Source organism: Dacryopinax primogenitus (genome assembly GCF_000292625.1).
Source record: "Dacryopinax primogenitus strain DJM-731 SS1 chromosome Unknown DACRYscaffold_12, whole genome shotgun sequence".
Classification (NCBI taxonomy): domain Eukaryota; kingdom Fungi; phylum Basidiomycota; class Dacrymycetes; order Dacrymycetales; family Dacrymycetaceae; genus Dacryopinax; species Dacryopinax primogenitus.
In genome coordinates this window covers 356990-374060 of record NW_024467209.1, presented here as the reverse complement: position 1 = coordinate 374060, position 17071 = coordinate 356990, and the positions used below count along the sequence as shown (strand labels likewise).

Sequence of the window (17071 nt, the reverse complement as noted above, 5' to 3'; positions counted from 1 at the left end):
ATGTCATAAAGGCTTAGTCATGTATCTTGACCAAGCAATGAGCTAGTGCCCTGACAGGCTGCCATTGTGGAGCAGGAGGGACCAGAACAAACCTCTGTGTCTGGGAATGCTGCCCCTCCCCCCTCCTCCCATCAGTGCTACTCCTGCATTCCCAACTCGATGCCCAGTGTTGCCGATTGACTCCCTCAGCTTGTACCACACTCCCAGTCCCATCCCCATCCTTCCAAGATTGCCTCACACTCCAACACCACCTCCCCCTCCATCTCCACCACCACCTACACCACAGCAAGCCTTTTGGCCTCTGCCTCATAGGGGTTTGCCTTACCACCCCTCTGATCCCAGTACTTGCAATGATGATAATCTGAACTGCATACCACTGCCAGCACCAGAAGATTGGAGACCTCTCATTTTTGATGAGGGGGGCTGGTATAGCTACCAGTTCCCTATGCCTCCTCCTCCTCTTCCTCCTTGTCCATTGGAGTTCTGGGAGGATCCAGCAGTCATGAACCCAGAACCTCTCCCCCCTCATCTTGGTTTTGGCAAGGTGAAAGAACCTGTCAAGAAGCCTGCCCCCCCCCCAAGAAACCTCTCAACAAATCCAAAGACCTTGTCATTTTCGATGAGAAACTGGTGTTGGTAAGTCAGTATCCTCATTGCACCACCCAATAGCTCACAATGGACAGTAGCTTCATTCTGATGACTGGCATCCACCTGTTGGCATCATTGACCTCACCATCAATCATGGTCATGGTAACAGGGATGAATGGGTATTCAAGGGAGCAACATGCCAGGTTTCTCTGGTAGCTAAGGATGTGCAATGATTCAGAGATACCATTGGCTGGTTGAACAACTGGAACATCAGTGACACAGTTGTACTGTTCCAACAAGGTTGGCCTGCTTCTGACCTCATAGGTCCCACCAAGCCCCCCCCCCCCAGCAAAAAGAATGGAGAGGCTTTTAGTTGCAAAGTCTTCTCCTCTTATGCATGGCCTGACTTTGACACATACTTGAGGAGGAAGTGGATGGAAAAGCATGTTGCTAAGAAACTCTGCCGAAATGTGTTCAATATGGAAGCATGCTGGGAACATTCAGAGTGGCTATTCCCCCTCCACTTGGCGAATCACTGGGTTCTGGGGCATGTGGACTTTGTCAAACACCACATCATTATATATGACTCACTGTGTTGCCATTGGAGGTTGGCTGTTATGGTGCATCCTCATGTTTATCTCACATAGCCAGTACTGATTAGACATACAGATGATAAAGCATATGGTGATGGCAATTGCTGAGGAATCTTCCCAGGACTGGCCTGGGTGTTTATGGGTAGGCTGGGAAGCACACATGGCCTTGGTATGTGTGTTCACCCCCCTGGGGTGGAGAATATTGTTAAATATGATCTAGGTCCCAGAACAACAGAATGGCCATGATTGTGGGTTGTGGGTGCTAGCCCAGATAATGGCAGTCATGCGGGGTGTTAACCAGACATCCATGACTGATGCAGAGATGCCACAGTTCTGTTGCTGGTTACATGACAACATGGATAGTTTGCCATATGCACCAGTAGCACCACATGCACCAGCAAAAGAGGAGAGAGTGCCCTTGGACTCAAACAAGACCATGTTAGAGTTGGTGGACTCAGATGAGGCCATGGATCTCAATTAGGTAGTCATAGATACATTACTTACAATTATGCTTCTTGCTCTAGAGAAGTGGAACACTTTTTTCTGGTACATACTATATTTTGTAGTATTAGGAATCTGTATGCTCAGTACCCTCTGCTCTCTCAGCATGACTTTCAGGGCTTGAAGCACCTGTACTGAATAATAGGAGTTCAGGCCCTCTTGCTGACCCATGACCTAAGGGATGGAAGTGTGACATTCCAGCATTTGAGGGCCTGGTTGACCCTACCTCAGTGACACAACTCACACAACTCTCAACTTGCTTGATGCAACTCAACTGCTCACAATGCCTGACAACACAAGCGAGTTACTTTATGTTTTACTCCTCATTCTCTATACTGACCCACCTGGATATTTGGCATGCCAATGCTTGCCTTAGAGAGGTATCTAGAGATCAGATTAGTATAGAGTGCAGTTTTCAGTAGCTACTATAAGTAGTTTCCAGAAACTCCTGTATCTAGCTTATTCTGCCCCCTTTCCATTAGCAATTATATGATCCAATTATCCCCTTACTGGATAGGCAGATTTGACTTGACTTAGCAGATCTGACTTGACTTATTGTGACTTGACTGGACGGACACCAAGCTCCAATTATTGCATACTGACTTTTGATAGCTCAGCTACAGGCTGACTCCTGCTTTTATACCAACTTTCCCCATCTCTCCCCTTTTTTCTGAGCGAGTTCTCACACACCACCCATCAGACCAATATTTTGGACACCTCTTGGATTGGATCAGCAGTAAGAACAGCTTGGTCCCAAGCTGATCTACAGGATGTCCACAAATGTCTTCATGCCACCCTCTGGGCCAGCACAAGACCTTTGTATGATGCAGCTCCTCCCCATCTACAAGCATGTCAAACTGAGTGAGAACAGCTTGTGGGCTACTATTTGCCATGAGGTTTGTGACTTCCTTGAAACATAGCAATCTGCGGACTGACATTTGTTCTAAGATGGTTAGAATTCTTGACAATCTACAGATCAAGCTCAGCTCTGTCAACCTTGTCCACTTCCACTGGGAAGAAGTGACTGAGGATGGCTTCAGCAAGCACCTTACCAGTCGCATCATGATCTGGATCAGTGTTCTGCCTGACAGTACCACTGGCAATGCCACATTCAACTCCTCTGGGGACATTCTCCAGCTCCTCAGGAAGCATGACATTTACAATGTCAACATTGCCTACCATGAGTTGACAGCCTGACCTTTCACTGGGCCCATACTCTACATGCCAGTCAACAATCTCCATGCCCTCAAGGACATGACCAACTGGGTTACCACTGCCCTTTGCCTGCCAATTGCCGGCTTGGAGACTCTCCACATGCAGGGCACCCTAGGCTTTTATTTCCAGGTTGGTGAGGATCTTTATGGCATCACAGCATGCCATGTGCTCTTCCTGCCCAAGCAAGGCAACTTTCCCTACACCCACCAAACCTGTACATTTGTTTCCTCTGTCCCCTACAGAAAATGAGTGTAACTTCTGGTTACATGACTCTCAGAAAGCATGTCATTCTCATGGGGAACAAGGCTTTTGCCAACCTCCTTGCATCCATTCAAGCCCATATCAGTACATTAAACAACACCTTCTCTGTCTTGGAGAAGTGTGTTGCCTTGTACATGAATAGTGTGCAGGCCAGCAGCCATCAAGCAGCAAGGAACCTGGAGACAACCCAAGCTGATGTAGACAAGAAAAAAGAGACTATTGAGGAGCTCAGGAAGTTTTTTGCCATGATGAAGAAAGATTGGGCTGAGGTCAACAACCATGTCATTGGCCATGTTGTCTGGGCACCCTTGATCACTGGTCTTACTTCCCCTCACAACTATACCCAGGACATATGTGTGATCAAACTTGACAAGGAGAAATTCCTGAACTTTAAGGGGAATGTTATTGACCTAGGTGCATGCTGACTTGTCTAATGGAGGGCACCTAACTGAACTGTTCATATTCCAGGCCCTGAAATTGAGCTGGGCAAGTTTATGAGTCTCATGTATCCTCATGATGATGCACAATCTTCATTCAACTATCCAGAGAGTTGCCTCTATAAGCCCATAACAATTCTTCCAGCCACCATGGTCAAGGAACCTGACAACCAAGACCTCAAGGGCAACCCTGTGTGCTTTGTCATCAAATGCGGCCACACTACCCTCACTCACATCCATTGGTCATCTTACTGGGTTCAAATCTCATGAGTGCCAGTATGACATCCTTGGCACCTTCAATGCAGTGGAGGCAGCAGTCTACCCCTATGACAACAAATCCGGTCCCTTCTCTAGAGGCAGAGACTTGGGATCCATCATCACTGGCCCCAAGTGCAAGTTCATTGCCCTCCTTACTGGTGGTACAGGATCAACTGACTCTGCTGACATCACCTTTGGTACGCCCATGGAGTGGCCTTGGAATGACATCATCAAGCCCAAGTTCCCTGGTGTGGTCCTCTTCATCAACATGCCCTGTGACTAGGCCCATCTCTTCTGTCTTTCTTGTCTCTTTGTGCTTATAACTGACAATGTTAGTTGGCCATGCTCCAGACTTTTCCTATGTTATGCTACAGATGCTCACATGTTCACACTACAAGAGATTTGGGATACCCCCCTTGAAGTGCACATCAGTCAGGCGATCAATCATGTCATCTGTTGCACATGGTTCTGGCATGTATTGCGACATTGGGTGCCCATTTCCAATTCTCTGACCATTCAGTATGAGTCCACAAGTGCTTTCTCATGGAGATGAGTGCTGACGGGGATTGGAACCTGCTATCACACCATGGACTCCAGTCTCAGCATTTGTCTCTGGCAATCCACAATCCATTCCTGACATGCAGTATGTTTACAATCAAGCTGTTATAGAATATGCACTGCTCAATACATGTTCATTTCACAGGCTTCAATGGCCTTATCAAGTGCCTCTTTGAGAGGTGTCTCTCCCCCTACAATGTCCAGTGCTAACCTGGCAGCATTGGGATGTTCAACCAGGAGGGAAAGCATAAGTGCCACATCATCTCTCTACATCCAATTCAAGTCAGTATCCATTAAAATCCAGGGATGTACTGGGCACACCACAATCCTGGTGCTCATTCCCATCCTGCCTATGCTTGCCATCCCCACTCCAGGCATATTGATCAGCCAACCAGGCCTCACAATTGTCCACTTGAAGTTGCCTCTCACCTAGAGGTTCTTGTCCACCTCAAACTTGCATTGTATGTAGTGCTCAAGAGTTTCCAACAAATAAGTAGACACTTTGATATCTTTCTTGGTCTATATTCCTAAATGAGCTTCCTGACCTAGGAAGGGATGGACAGAGAGTGTACATAGTGTGAGGGTGCAGGCTTGCTGCAGTCATGCGAGTTGATTGAGCTGACCAGGAGCAACCTCACTGGCTTTTCCATAGCCGCAATAGCATCAAAGACTTTCACCACACCCTCATAATCAACTGCCTTGGTCCTCTCCAGGCCACCCTTCCCTCCTGCACCAAATGAGAACACCACCATGTCCACCTTGATGTCTTCAAAGGCCTTGGTGAACTCCTGCATGCTGGCTTCTTCCAGGGAGAGAAGAAGCAGGTGGGCACCAGTCGTCAAGATATCCTGGAACTGGGTTGAGGAACATATGATTGAGGAGATGGTGTACTTGGGAGAGAGGAGGTGGGCAAGGCAGAGGCCAATCTTGCCATGCCCACTGATGATGGCAACAGAACAAATTGAGGACATGGATGTAGATTACTTGGATGGATGGTAGATGACAGTAGTGGTCAAGTCTTTGCAGAGAGCAGTGATGGTGTGCACCCATGAATAGCACTTTTATTAGAGAGATGCTTATTTGAGCATGACCAAATATGACTCCATCTATCTCTATGACATGGATCTGTGCCACAGCTCCCCCCCCTGTCAGCACTTTTGCAGCCCTCCCTTTAGGTCAAATGGAGAATTGATGGCTCCAACCGACACACAGCCACATTACAGCCACATCACACTGGCATCCTTAAAGCCACAAAATAATGATTTCTTGCATTGTGATTTACTTCAAATATGTAAACACCATGTCAATGTAAGGGTAGATTTCATTCCCAACTTGTTTGAGGTGAAATGAGTTCCAAATGATTAATTTTCAATGTTAGGGTCCTCAAATTTGAGAGCAGCGGGACCCTGATGTGCAGAAGGGGGGGACATGTGGAGGGGGATAACAGGTATTTTGTTTCCGAAAACGGAGCATCGCTCTACTTATTGTAGGAAGGGTGTCGCACCTAACACGCTGATGGTCCCCTGACCACGACCTGTCAATGAGCAGCGATATTGTTGTTGTTGAGGGATGTGATTTCTACGTGACACCCTCTGCAACTGTCCTAAACAATCTGTATTTGCCCATGGACACAACGATATCCCCCATGTCCTCTGTTGCTCTTGATCCTGCTCAACTTCACCTGCAGGACGTGATTACTCTGGCAGGTGCTACCTCTGGAGGCTAATAAAGTTCTATGAAGCAGACATACTGACCAGGCGGGTTAACTATCCGGCTTGCATCGAGACCGGGCATTCACTCCAGGATTTACCCGTTCACAACACTTGGAGCCTGGAGCTAAGGCAAGTTGGACACAATTGATTGTTACGACAGCTATCGGAAGTACAAATTGTCAAGGTGCGCTTGCGCAAGCTATACAACCCTCGGTGCAAACGGCTGACTACATGCAGATCGCACCAGGCAACCAAACTAGCGTCTGGACCGAGTCTTCTTGAAACGATACGCCTAGCTGAAGCAGTCTACGCTGGTCATGTTAGGAGGGCTATTCTTCTCGTTATGGAGGAAAACTCACGGATGTCGAAGGAGAGGAACGATTCGCCGTTGGGAGCACCGAAGCACTCGCCAATCATCCCAATATCATTAACCGGGACGGTTACCCTGCTGCCGGCGAACTACACTACGGTATCAGTATCACTGACTTTTCTTCTCCACGCTCTGCTTACGACAGAGCCAGTGAAGAGGATGACTTCGCAGTCGCCGTCGGTGTCGACGATCGAGATGGACGCACGGGGACCAGGGACTACTACCGTCAGTATTCGACGAAGCGAAGCATTAGGCGGGTCTCACAATCGTTGGCGTTGGCGCCGACGTTGCCCACCTGGATGAGCTCTCCGAAGTTCTGGCAGCCTGGATTGAATACTCTGTGAGCACTCCCTCCACTCCACACTAGTGGGGCAGACCGTACTCGGGCTTAAGAAAGTGTCCATGCCGAAGTTAGTACGCTTGACAGGGGCCGCCTGCACCTTGAAAGGCACAAGAGAGAGCATAGCGACCAGAGTAGCGAAGAATCGCATTGTGAGTATCGATTGGGTTGCTTGCTGGTCAAGGTCACAGACGAGCTCGCTGACTAGGTTCAGCCCTTGATCACTCTCCTTATATCCCTTTTGGGCTGCCATTTGGTCTCCGTTTCTCGCTGGTCAAATGGTGCCACAAAACGCCACTAGTGCCCCGATCAGTAAGCTTGCCATATCTAGTCCGTAATGGATGAATATCACTCGATCTCTCGCTCCAAATCGAGAGCGATTTTCTCGTGTGAATTGCCGTCCCAGAGAGTGACAGATTCAGCGGCGGGCTGGGGTGGAACCACAAACACATGTCCCATGGAGGACGATTGATACAAAGCCAAGCCATCCTCATGGAGAAATCGTCTACATTCTGACCATGTGCTTCATTTATTCATATGTGAGTAATGCCGACTGGGTTGAGGGCACCGCTGAATGAAGACACGGCACGTACGGCGTCCGGCATAAAGACCACGTAACTTGTTTGATTCTATCAATTGCTTAGGTGCTTGAATGGATCACAGGCCACGGAAATCGCTTACTATGAGCACTGAAATCCGTATTGCACTTGCCGAAGGTGCTGTCGATTGACGAATCACTGGACCAATAAGCCAAAGTATCGTTGCAAAGAAATTATATTGGGAGGGGTACTGTTTTCGGCATGTAGACAATATTGCATGTGAATGCACAATTCACTAAGGGGTGTTCACATCGATGGTCTGGAAAAGGCCTATGGACAGATGCGATACCATGTGGAGATCAGTACAATATACATACATCGCGCCATGTTAGACAGTTCATCAGGTCCCGTACCCAAATTAGTCGTGGCTGTTAATCAGGCACGCTTGATCTCTCTATATCATTCGTGATGTACATATTAGAGAGGCCGCATACTCAAACTGTTGCCCAAGTGTACGCCGGCACTGATCTACAACCACATGGCGCCCGCCATCATGCACAGCCGCTCTGGGAGAGCAAATACCAACTTTACCTGAAGCGTGCATCATTTTTCACGGTTGTGTTTGCCCCGTTTACTTGATGTCTGTTAGTCTCCCCTTCCACTCGAGATGTGGATTAGCTTTTCCGCCATCAACTGTCTTCATAATGCGGTCATATTGGTGTTCAATTGGTCACCGGTCCACTGCAACGAATGTGCCCTTCACCGAGAACATCCTTCAGTTGGCTGATTCACGCGTCCACAACGATTCGAGCCTCCGCAGTTTAGTATACCATTGATGGTTGCAACAGCCATTACCACTACAAGCTGTTAAGGTAGGTTCGCACTAGGTATGCTACCACGTGGAAGAAAATGCAGATGCCACGATGCAGCCAAACTGACTTATCGCCCGATGTGATTCGCCTAGCTGAAGCAGTCTGTACAACCTCCGTCAACAACTCCCTTCAGCCCTTTCTGGACCAATTTACTTACGAATGCCGAAAGATTCGCCGTTGGGTGGAGCAGTTGAACATGACCAAGCACTGATGAATATTAGACACCGAACCCGATTATCTCCCCACACGATGCCCTACGCCGTACTCTTCACCTCACCAGAAGGTGGTGGTCCTCTTCAGCCTATTGGTCACGGCTGGATCATCGCTGGGTGGGGTTGACTTCTTGGCGGATCCTGTGCTCATGAACGGTTTCGCGAGGGTCTCGACCGATAACCCGTCTTCGTACTGTGACGGGTCTTGGGTGGAGCGCCCGGGACGTAATAACTGCGAGGCTGGAGAGGGATTGCACTGCTGACCGTGGCAGCGGTGAGAAGGACGAGTGCGAGGTATGTAGTCTTGAATATCATGGTTGAGATTTGAAGCAACGAGTTGTTTTCGTATTGAAGGATTGTGTCGTCCCGACCAGCAGGGAGTTAGGAGCGAATAAAGAGAGGTGACAAGAGTGTCCAGCACTGTAGACATCTGCATACGCTCCTGCGTCGTTTTATAAGAGTACGGGCGACGCTTTGTCGACAGAACGGACCAGTTTCCCCGGTTTCTAACCGAAACGGACTACTGATGTTGGGTCGGCATAGTGATCAGGAAGGTCGTACATGTATCAATACAAATTGAGATATTCAAGCATTAATGACCGACACCGCCTCGGCTCCCTTGGTGTCGAGTCACATTAGTTATCATACGCTGATCAAACCTCTAAACAGGGAGGTTTGTCGTCCTGATCGACAGCACTGCGCAGGAAGACAATTGCGTAAGTGTCCGCGCCGTAATTCGTAATTGGGACTTGAGCAGATGGGGAATGAGTAGCAGGCAAACAGGGGCTTTCAGTGAAACGATGTTATTCCCTCTTCTTTTTTCTTCCTTTCAGTTCTATACATACAGATCTGTACATCCCCATTCACGAGAGGAGGAACGGCATCTAACATTCACAGTTTCGCCTCAGCCTCCTTGAACGCCTTTGCAACCCTGTCGACCGCGTCGTCCACATACTCCTTCCCCTGTTCAAGCACCTACAACCGATGAGCATTCCCTTACACAAAGGGATAGGGAGGAAAAGCTCACCCCGTCCAGAGAGGGGAAATGATGCGGCACGCCTTCGAACACCTTCAGCTCCGCCTTTGCGCCGCGCTCATTCATCAGCCGAGCATACTCCACACCCTCATCTCTCAGGAAATCCAGGCCTCCGACAACCACAAACGCAGGGGGGAGGCGGTCCCAGTGTTCCGCAGGCGCAAGGATCGGACTCGCCTTCCACTCCTTGGGCGGAGCGTTGAAGAGGTTGTAAAACCAGTTCATGCGCGCAGCTGGCAGCGCTGGGCCTAAGGCGAATAGCTCGCGAGAGGGGTATGGAGCCGCTGGGTCTAAATCGGTGCACGGGACGGTCAGGAGCTGGAGAGCGATTGGAATAGGAGGGGAGGAGAGGACCGCCATGTGGGAGATGACAGCTGCTAGCTGGCCGCCGCAGGACGCACCACCGACTGCCAGCAGGGAGGGGTTGATGTTGTATTCCTGGGCGTGGGCACGGACCCAGAGAAGGACGGACCAGGCGTCGTCTACTGCTGCTGGGTAGGGGTGTTCGGGCGCCAGCCGATAGTTGACGGATACGACGACGCACGGGACACCTGGGTTGCGTTAGCGGTGCCGGAGGGGGAAGGAGGGAACGTACGACGACAGAGTTGGGTCGCGATACTGATCTCGCTGTCTATGCTGCCTAGCACCCATCCCCCACCATGGAAGTAGATGACGACGGGCCATCCGCCTTGCTTGACTTGCTTCCCTCCCCCTTCAGCTGGAGGAGTGAGCACGCGAACGTTACACTCCCCGATCTGGACTTCCTCTGCCACGCACTCGAGCGGCTTCGCCCCTCCTGATAAGAGGGGTACGGTGCGGATGGAGGGGTCGAATGGAGCTGTATAGTCTAGTGCTATACCGCCCAAGATCGCGCTGTTGTAGTACTCAACATAGGCGGGGTCGCACAAAGGCAGAACGGAGGGATGTATAGGTCCGTGCTTGGAAGTGTAGGACATCGTAGGCAAGCAGGTGTAGAGAGGGTGGTAAGAGAGAGGGAGGAGAATGGAAAGCTGCCAGCGAGCATACGATATATATTGCTTACCGTAGGCGCATACATGGTGGTATATGTGCAGGGCACTAGGGATCATCGGCCCGAGTTGCGAGATATTTCCACATGGTGGAGCATACATCTTGGCACTTAACCATGCTGCTCTATCGCCTGAACAATCGATGGCAATGTGCTCCATTGGTCTACTGATCAATTAAACCCGTTAATTCATTTGCTGCTCAAGGACTACGACTTGCCAGACTCGGATGGAAACACAGGGAGCTATCGATACATGTCATGTACTTGGAGAGAAGGAAAGACTTCCGAAATGCCAGTGGTGGAACACGGCTCGCAGAAGGATAGTGATCGCAGGGAGGTCGGGAAAAGGCATGGAACAGGCACTCGTCGAGGAGAAAGCCGTCACTCGTCCTCCTCGTCCTCATCCTCCACGTACTCGTCCTGCTCCCGTTCCTCGTCAGTCCTCAAATCCATATGAAACAACTGCATCTTATCCTCGTAATCTTCCGCCCAACCCGTATACCTGACCGGAGTGAACCCCTGTAAACTAATCAGTCAGCATGCCTCTAATCCGTAGGAGAGCACTCACCCAGCTCTCGTGCATCTGCACCAGTTTGGGAAGACGCTTGCATTCCGCTCTTATGAGCTCTGCGTGGCCTTTCCCTGCTTCTGTCGCGAGGTATTGTACTAGCTGTCGACCGACGCCTTGCGTTACGTACGAAGCGTGCACATAGATGGCGGAAAGATACAGCTGGGAAAGGAGTGTATCTGGCAGATGAGGAGGATATGCCTGCACGTGATCATGAATGGGTAAGATACAGAAGTTGAAAAATGAGACGAACCATAGTAGCCATACACCAGCCGATGATCATCCCTGCTTTCCCCTTGACCTCCTCACCCACAACCGCAACAAATATCCTCCCACCTCTGGTTCCCCACCCCTCCTCCCCCGAAAGCTTGGTAAACCAGCTCATCCGATCAGGTGTTATGGGCGGCTGCTCAGCAGGGAGAGCGAGTCCTTGTTCGATGAGCCAGTGTTGGGAGGAGAGGGAGACGGAGAGGAGGGAAGGGATATCCGAGGGGTTGGCAGGTCGGACGTGCATCTGCGGCGAGGGTTTGATGGCGGTGGGGATGATAGGGACGGTGTCGGCGACAGGGGACATGGTGGTCAATGCTCAAGGAGGTGAGTGATCACGAGAAGAACTGTGAAGCTCTTGGTCGGTTTATGACCACCATTTCTCTGCTCCAGCTTCTGATGACGTAGATAAACACGCGCTTCACGTGGAGAAATGGTCACGTGAGGAGCGGACCGAGGCGGGCCGTACTCACTTCACATTCTTAGGGTCCACTTTGATGTTGTTCACCATCTCTAACTGGGATTTCTAACATCTACCTGGGATACTTTATCTGACTTGAATGGATCGAAGTGATTTGATCTCAGAGGCAACTGGACAAATATCTTGCATTGCTGACGAACTCTGGGACCTCTGAAAGTACTGCTGATGTCAACGATCCGTGAAGCAAGCTTGCGATCCTGCAATTCTGAGGAAGCGCGCGTTTGCTTCTCATGTTCTCTCTTCCGTATGCCTGAGAACGGGCTATGAGAATTCATAAATAGCTGGGCAGTCAAGTCGTTCTGCCAGCATTCTCATTCTCATGGCGCTCCTCCTTGTGACTACGCTTTGCCTCGTCCTCTCCGCTTTCGCGCAACCTTGTGTCATCCCCCACAAACCCCATGGGGACGACACCCCCTCCTTCCACCATGCCCTCTCCACCTGCTCTAGCCGTACGCTGCTCTTCTCCCCCAATACGTCCTACAACTTCTGGACGCCTCTCGTCGTCCCCCGACTCGGATCTCACAGTGCTCATACAGGGCAATCTGAGCTTGCCCAGGGACATGCACCAGGTGCAAGTGCAAGTTAATGCAAGTGCAAGTGGGTACTGGCTATATTTTACCGGGAAGAACGTTACGCTTGTCGGGAGCGGGGAGCAGTACTGGGGATGGATCAATTCCTACGGTAGGTTATCCGGTATATGCTCGCATTCCTTCTCACGCCTAGACAGGACAACAATGGTGGGACTCAGGGAACCAGATCGCCCGACCTCACCTTCTCGGTTTCGCCGTAACCAACGGTCAACTACTCAATCTCAAGTTCCACCAGCCCATAGCATGGACCGTCTCCCTGGCTTCCGCATCCAACATCTACGTCCGCAACACCCTCATCGACGCTCGTTCCACCGGTGGATTCCCCTTCAACACCGACGGGTTTGACGCAACCGGCAGCGACCTGCTTATCGAGGATAGTGTCGTGCTTAACGGGGACGACGCGCTTGCAGTCGGCCAAGACAGCATCGGCACGCGCAACGTCACTTTTTGGCGGACGTATGTAGGCTTCCACTCGCATGGAGCGAGCATTGGTTCCCTGGGCAAGGATCCTTCACAGCCAGCAAACGTCTCCGACGTCCTTATCGAAGATGTCTTCTTCCACAATACGCTGTACGGCGCGAGGTTCAAGTCCTGGGTTGGGGGCACAGGGCTGGCGAGGAACGTCACCTACCGCAATATCGGCTGTCAGAACGTCACGTTCCCCTTGTATATCACCCAGAGTTATGTAGACCAGAACAGCCCCGGAGGGGCGAGGGTCAATAACGCTAGTGTGGTCATGCGGGACTTCACATACGACGGGTTCTGGGGGACGATCAATACCTATCAGCCTGGGGACGAGAGCTGCATTTCTGGTACGCCCCCCAATCTCACTATTTTTTCTGACCCAGCGTACTTAAATGCTTCCAGATCCGTGCTGGTACTATGAACCAGGGGCAGATAGAACCCAAGCGATCCTCTTCCGCTGCAACCCCGGCGCGTGCCAGGACTTTTCTGTGCAGAATATCAACCTCCGTCCGGAGAACGGAGTGCCGGCGACGATCATTTGTAACAACCCGGCTGTGAACTCGAGCAACCCAGGGTATGAGTGCGTGAATGGGACCTTTGTTCCGTTGTATTAGCAAGGGTGGAGATACAAGTTCGTGCTCACACGCTATGTAATTGTCCATTCAGTGTCCTTCCAGGTTGAAGAAAGTTAACCATGACACCGTTCCCGCTCGTCATAAACATACACTGCCCCCCTCCTTGTCCGAACTGCTCAAGGGCATGGGTTTGTCCTTATGAGTCCCTAGGCTGCCGATTCTGGGGCCCTACCAGCGGTGCATTCGCATCATACTTGTAGATCTTGCTGTTCCATATGCTCTTATCTCCTGCGCGGAGCGCAGACAGCAGGATACAGCCCTCCCAAACCAGCAAAGCGGAGAGCAGCAAGCAGATGAGCCACGAGCCGACCGTCACTCGCTCAACGGAGGAACAGATCGTCTTCCCTCCCATAACCTGCTCCGTCCTGAGATACTTGGCGAAGATGTCACACGTGTTGGAATCGCGTAAGCTGAATGGAGGGCCGATGATCGAAGATATCCACATTGCTCAGAAGAGCAGGAAGAAGCTAAGTACGCCTGGCTCGACGCTGACCGAACTGGCAACCCCGGTCATACCAACCGTGACAATGACGAATGAGAAGAAACCGACTTTGTTGGATGCAGCGCACGACGGTGAGTGCTGTACGGCGTGTAAGTTATCTGAGGGTGAAACATATAATATGGGACTCGCCCCTAACCGCCCAGGGATCTTCGTTACCTCCTTCGATATTCTTCAAGAACAAGAGAATCTTGGAGGATGATCCGGTCGTTACCATCGAGAGAAAGCAATAATAAATAATCGCTCGCGTCAATTAAAGCCAACGGGGCAGAGTTGAGCAGCATACCGAGGGTGAGCATTCGGACATTGTACAACACTCTATCAGTCTTTTTCTTGTGTGTATATGCTACAACTTTTGATAGTGATCAACAGAAAGTCTTACAAGCCAAGATGGAGGTACATTGCCCGCCGATCAAGTGCGAGGAAAAACTCATCTCCTCAAGATGAGTGGCAGTGCAGATTGAGAGAGGTAATTCCTCCGATGACCCCTTTTAGGGGCATCTTGCCTACAATGACCCCTCGGGGGCAAATCCCTAAAATGACCCCAAGGCCTGCCCTAAACAACCAGAGACCTTCCAATTAAGCAAGATGGTGGTAGTGGTTCAAGAAGTGCTAGGGTCCAGTCTCTTCATGTCAGTTTATAAAGTGTGTTCCAACAATTAATTTGCAAAGCTTTGTTTTGTTTTGAATTGGTTATATTACAATATGTAAATTAATTCTGCATGGATGCCTCTTATAATAATTCACCAATTTTCATCATCATAAACATTGGTGAGAGAATGCCAGACTTTTATGGCAAGGAAAGGAATTTTACAGCAGTTCTTGAAAGTAATGCATACCATGTGAAATACCAACCAGCTTGCCTTTTGAAAAAGGTCTGTTTTAATAACAAAACACTCAGAAAAACATGTTGTTGAATTGACCAAAGGCATGTGCTTCTACTGCCACAGCCACTACTTTCCTTATTTGGTTACTTAGGGGCAGCATTTGGGGTCATTTAGGGAATTTGCACCTGAGGGGTCATTGTAGCAGAACATCCAGGATCCAGGGGATCTTGTCCAGTGTCTGCTGCACACCGGATGTGGTCTGGTCAAATACTAGCCAACACAGCCACAACCAGCAAGGATGTCAGGGACCATGACTGTTCCATCATTAATATTACTTCCTAGTTACCACACAAAGTCTCTCATATTGTATGTTCCATTGTCAACAACTTGACCTATTAACTCATCTCTGATTATCTGAACTGTTCTCTCTGTATCACACTCAACCTTGATTCCTCAGCCTCAGCCTCCCTCTACATCTGTGTCTGTCTCTCCCTCTGCCTCTCCATCTCTGTGTAGCTTGCTCCTCATCTGCTATGCAACTATTTGACCTTCTTGCATGACTGGCTGAGCTTCAACCTTGGCTGGGGAATATTTCTGTTGAGCAAGTGCTGGTTTTTTTGGTTATTGCAAGAAGATTGCAAAATTGTATCTGCTGGAAGGAGGATCATGGGTTGATAGAACTCGACAACCTGCCGTCTAGTCTTCCAAACACTGTAATCTCCTTTGTCTGCACTGCTCTACATGTATCACCCAATCAAGTCTTCTGCCTGTGGAATGGTCTTAAAGAAGTCATTTGGTCCCCAACAATGGATGTCACCAAAATGGCTCCCCTTTTTGTTGACAATTTTTCTTCATTCGCCCATTACGGGCAGAGTGTCAGCTTAGGTGCGTTGTGAAGGATCTATTGTCAATCATGCGCTGATATAATATCACTAGCTGTAGAAGATTTTTACCTGCCAACTCAGACTTGTCTCAACCTATGCTGTCCACACTCTCTGATCCATGGGTGTCCTGCATGACTGGGAGATCCCTGTCCTGTCATGTCTTCATTGTATACCCTTGTTTGTGGCTCATTCCCAGTTTTTGTAATGTTGCTTCACTGTTGCTCATGCTCCTCCACCTATCACCTCAACTATGCTTGTCATTGAGATGTGGATGGCACAACTTGCAGGCAGTACTATGGTGGGGTGCCTGATGTAATTCAGTCACAAAAACACTTCTTGTTTCAAGGCAAGCTCTGCAAGATGTTTAGAGTGCTCATCACTCATGCAAAGTATGTCCTCCCTCTCCCTCTCCCTCTCCCTCTCCCTCTCCCTCTCCCTCTCCCTCTCCCTCTCCCACTCCCTCTGTCAGGGCACCAGCTCATTGCTTGGTCAAGAGACATGACTAAGCCTTTATGACATGGAAGTAGCTGGTATACCTTGGCATGTGCTGGAACCTGCTGGAAGGATTGGATGGTCAGGTGACCTGCTGTGCATGGCTGTGCATGACCTCATATGACCTCATCCTTGGTCATATGACCTGATCACCTGACTAGGCTGAGTAAGCAAGATGTTCTAGCAGGTTCCACCACAGAGGTATAAATATAAGGCCTACTCTGCCTGGGACTGTCTCTTCAGACTTGGTCTCTTAGGATCATCCACAGATACCTATACTGTAGATAGGTCTTAGTCATCAGGTCTACTCCACTTCCTTGTTGCCTGCTTAGACTCTTGGCACTCTTAGGTGAGCAGACTTAGTCAGCCTGTGTTGCCCTAACAGAAGACCAAGTCTCCAAGTGACAACCTCTGCTTCACCACTCCACCTCTACTCTTACCTGCCTTTACTCTTACCACACACACCCAACACCTGCCTTATTCCATATCCACCATTATGGAACAAGCAGAAGAATTCCCTGATCCCATTTCTATTCTTCAAGCACAGGTCCTAGAGCTGACTCAGCAGCTCCAACAGCTTATGACAGCTTCCTGGAGTAATCAGCCTACAGCCCCTGTGTCTAATCTCCAACCCAATAGTAACTATGACACCACTACCTATGGTGACAATAGTCATGGAAACCAGAGTCATGACAGCCATTACCATGGGGACCAACATCATAGCAACACTGTTACTATTGACCACCCTCCTCTTGACAACAGGGTGACTGTTGATAACACATCTACTGTCCCTGTCAACACACCCTTCTTACACATTGCCACACCTGACCCCTATGATGGAGAT

The 17071-nt window shown here is 49.7% G+C and overlaps 5 protein-coding genes across 5 annotated transcripts; 2 read left to right on the top strand and 3 right to left on the bottom strand.

Moving 5' to 3' along the window:
- Positions 1 to 2452: 2452 nt before the first annotated feature.
- DACRYDRAFT_108683 (uncharacterized protein) lies at positions 2453 to 2879 on the top strand (the record flags this gene model as incomplete). The annotated part of the gene is made up of 2 exons (XM_040768705.1): positions 2453 to 2578; positions 2631 to 2879. 2 exons carry the CDS (start codon positions 2453 to 2455, stop codon positions 2877 to 2879), a joined length of 375 nt encoding a protein of 124 aa, XP_040627515.1.
- Positions 2880 to 4534: 1655 nt separating this feature from the next.
- Positions 4535 to 5382, bottom strand: DACRYDRAFT_89632 (uncharacterized protein; the record flags this gene model as incomplete). The annotated part of the gene is made up of 3 exons (XM_040776925.1): positions 4535 to 4678; positions 4733 to 4840; positions 4984 to 5382. The coding sequence occupies 3 exons, from the start codon at positions 5380 to 5382 to the stop codon at positions 4535 to 4537; spliced, it is 651 nt and encodes a 216-aa protein (XP_040627514.1).
- A 3896-nt stretch (positions 5383 to 9278) lies between these two features.
- DACRYDRAFT_117091 (uncharacterized protein) lies at positions 9279 to 10448 on the bottom strand (the record flags this gene model as incomplete). The annotated part of the gene is made up of 3 exons (XM_040770318.1): positions 9279 to 9431; positions 9484 to 10043; positions 10088 to 10448. 3 exons carry the CDS (start codon positions 10446 to 10448, stop codon positions 9348 to 9350), a joined length of 1005 nt encoding a protein of 334 aa, XP_040627513.1. The 3' UTR covers positions 9279 to 9347.
- A 350-nt stretch (positions 10449 to 10798) lies between these two features.
- Positions 10799 to 11492, bottom strand: DACRYDRAFT_23034 (uncharacterized protein). The gene is made up of 3 exons (XM_040773063.1): positions 11341 to 11492; positions 11088 to 11288; positions 10799 to 11038 (listed from the first exon to the last, which is right to left on the bottom strand). Exons 1-3 carry the CDS (start codon positions 11470 to 11472, stop codon positions 10901 to 10903), a joined length of 471 nt encoding a protein of 156 aa, XP_040627512.1. The 5' UTR covers positions 11473 to 11492; the 3' UTR covers positions 10799 to 10900.
- A 662-nt stretch (positions 11493 to 12154) lies between these two features.
- On the top strand, positions 12155 to 13504 carry DACRYDRAFT_89628 (pectin lyase-like protein; the record flags this gene model as incomplete). Its single annotated transcript, XM_040776924.1, has 4 exons — positions 12155 to 12334; positions 12372 to 12516; positions 12563 to 13237; positions 13293 to 13504. 4 exons carry the CDS (start codon positions 12155 to 12157, stop codon positions 13502 to 13504), a joined length of 1212 nt encoding a protein of 403 aa, XP_040627511.1.
- Positions 13505 to 17071: the final 3567 nt, after the last annotated feature.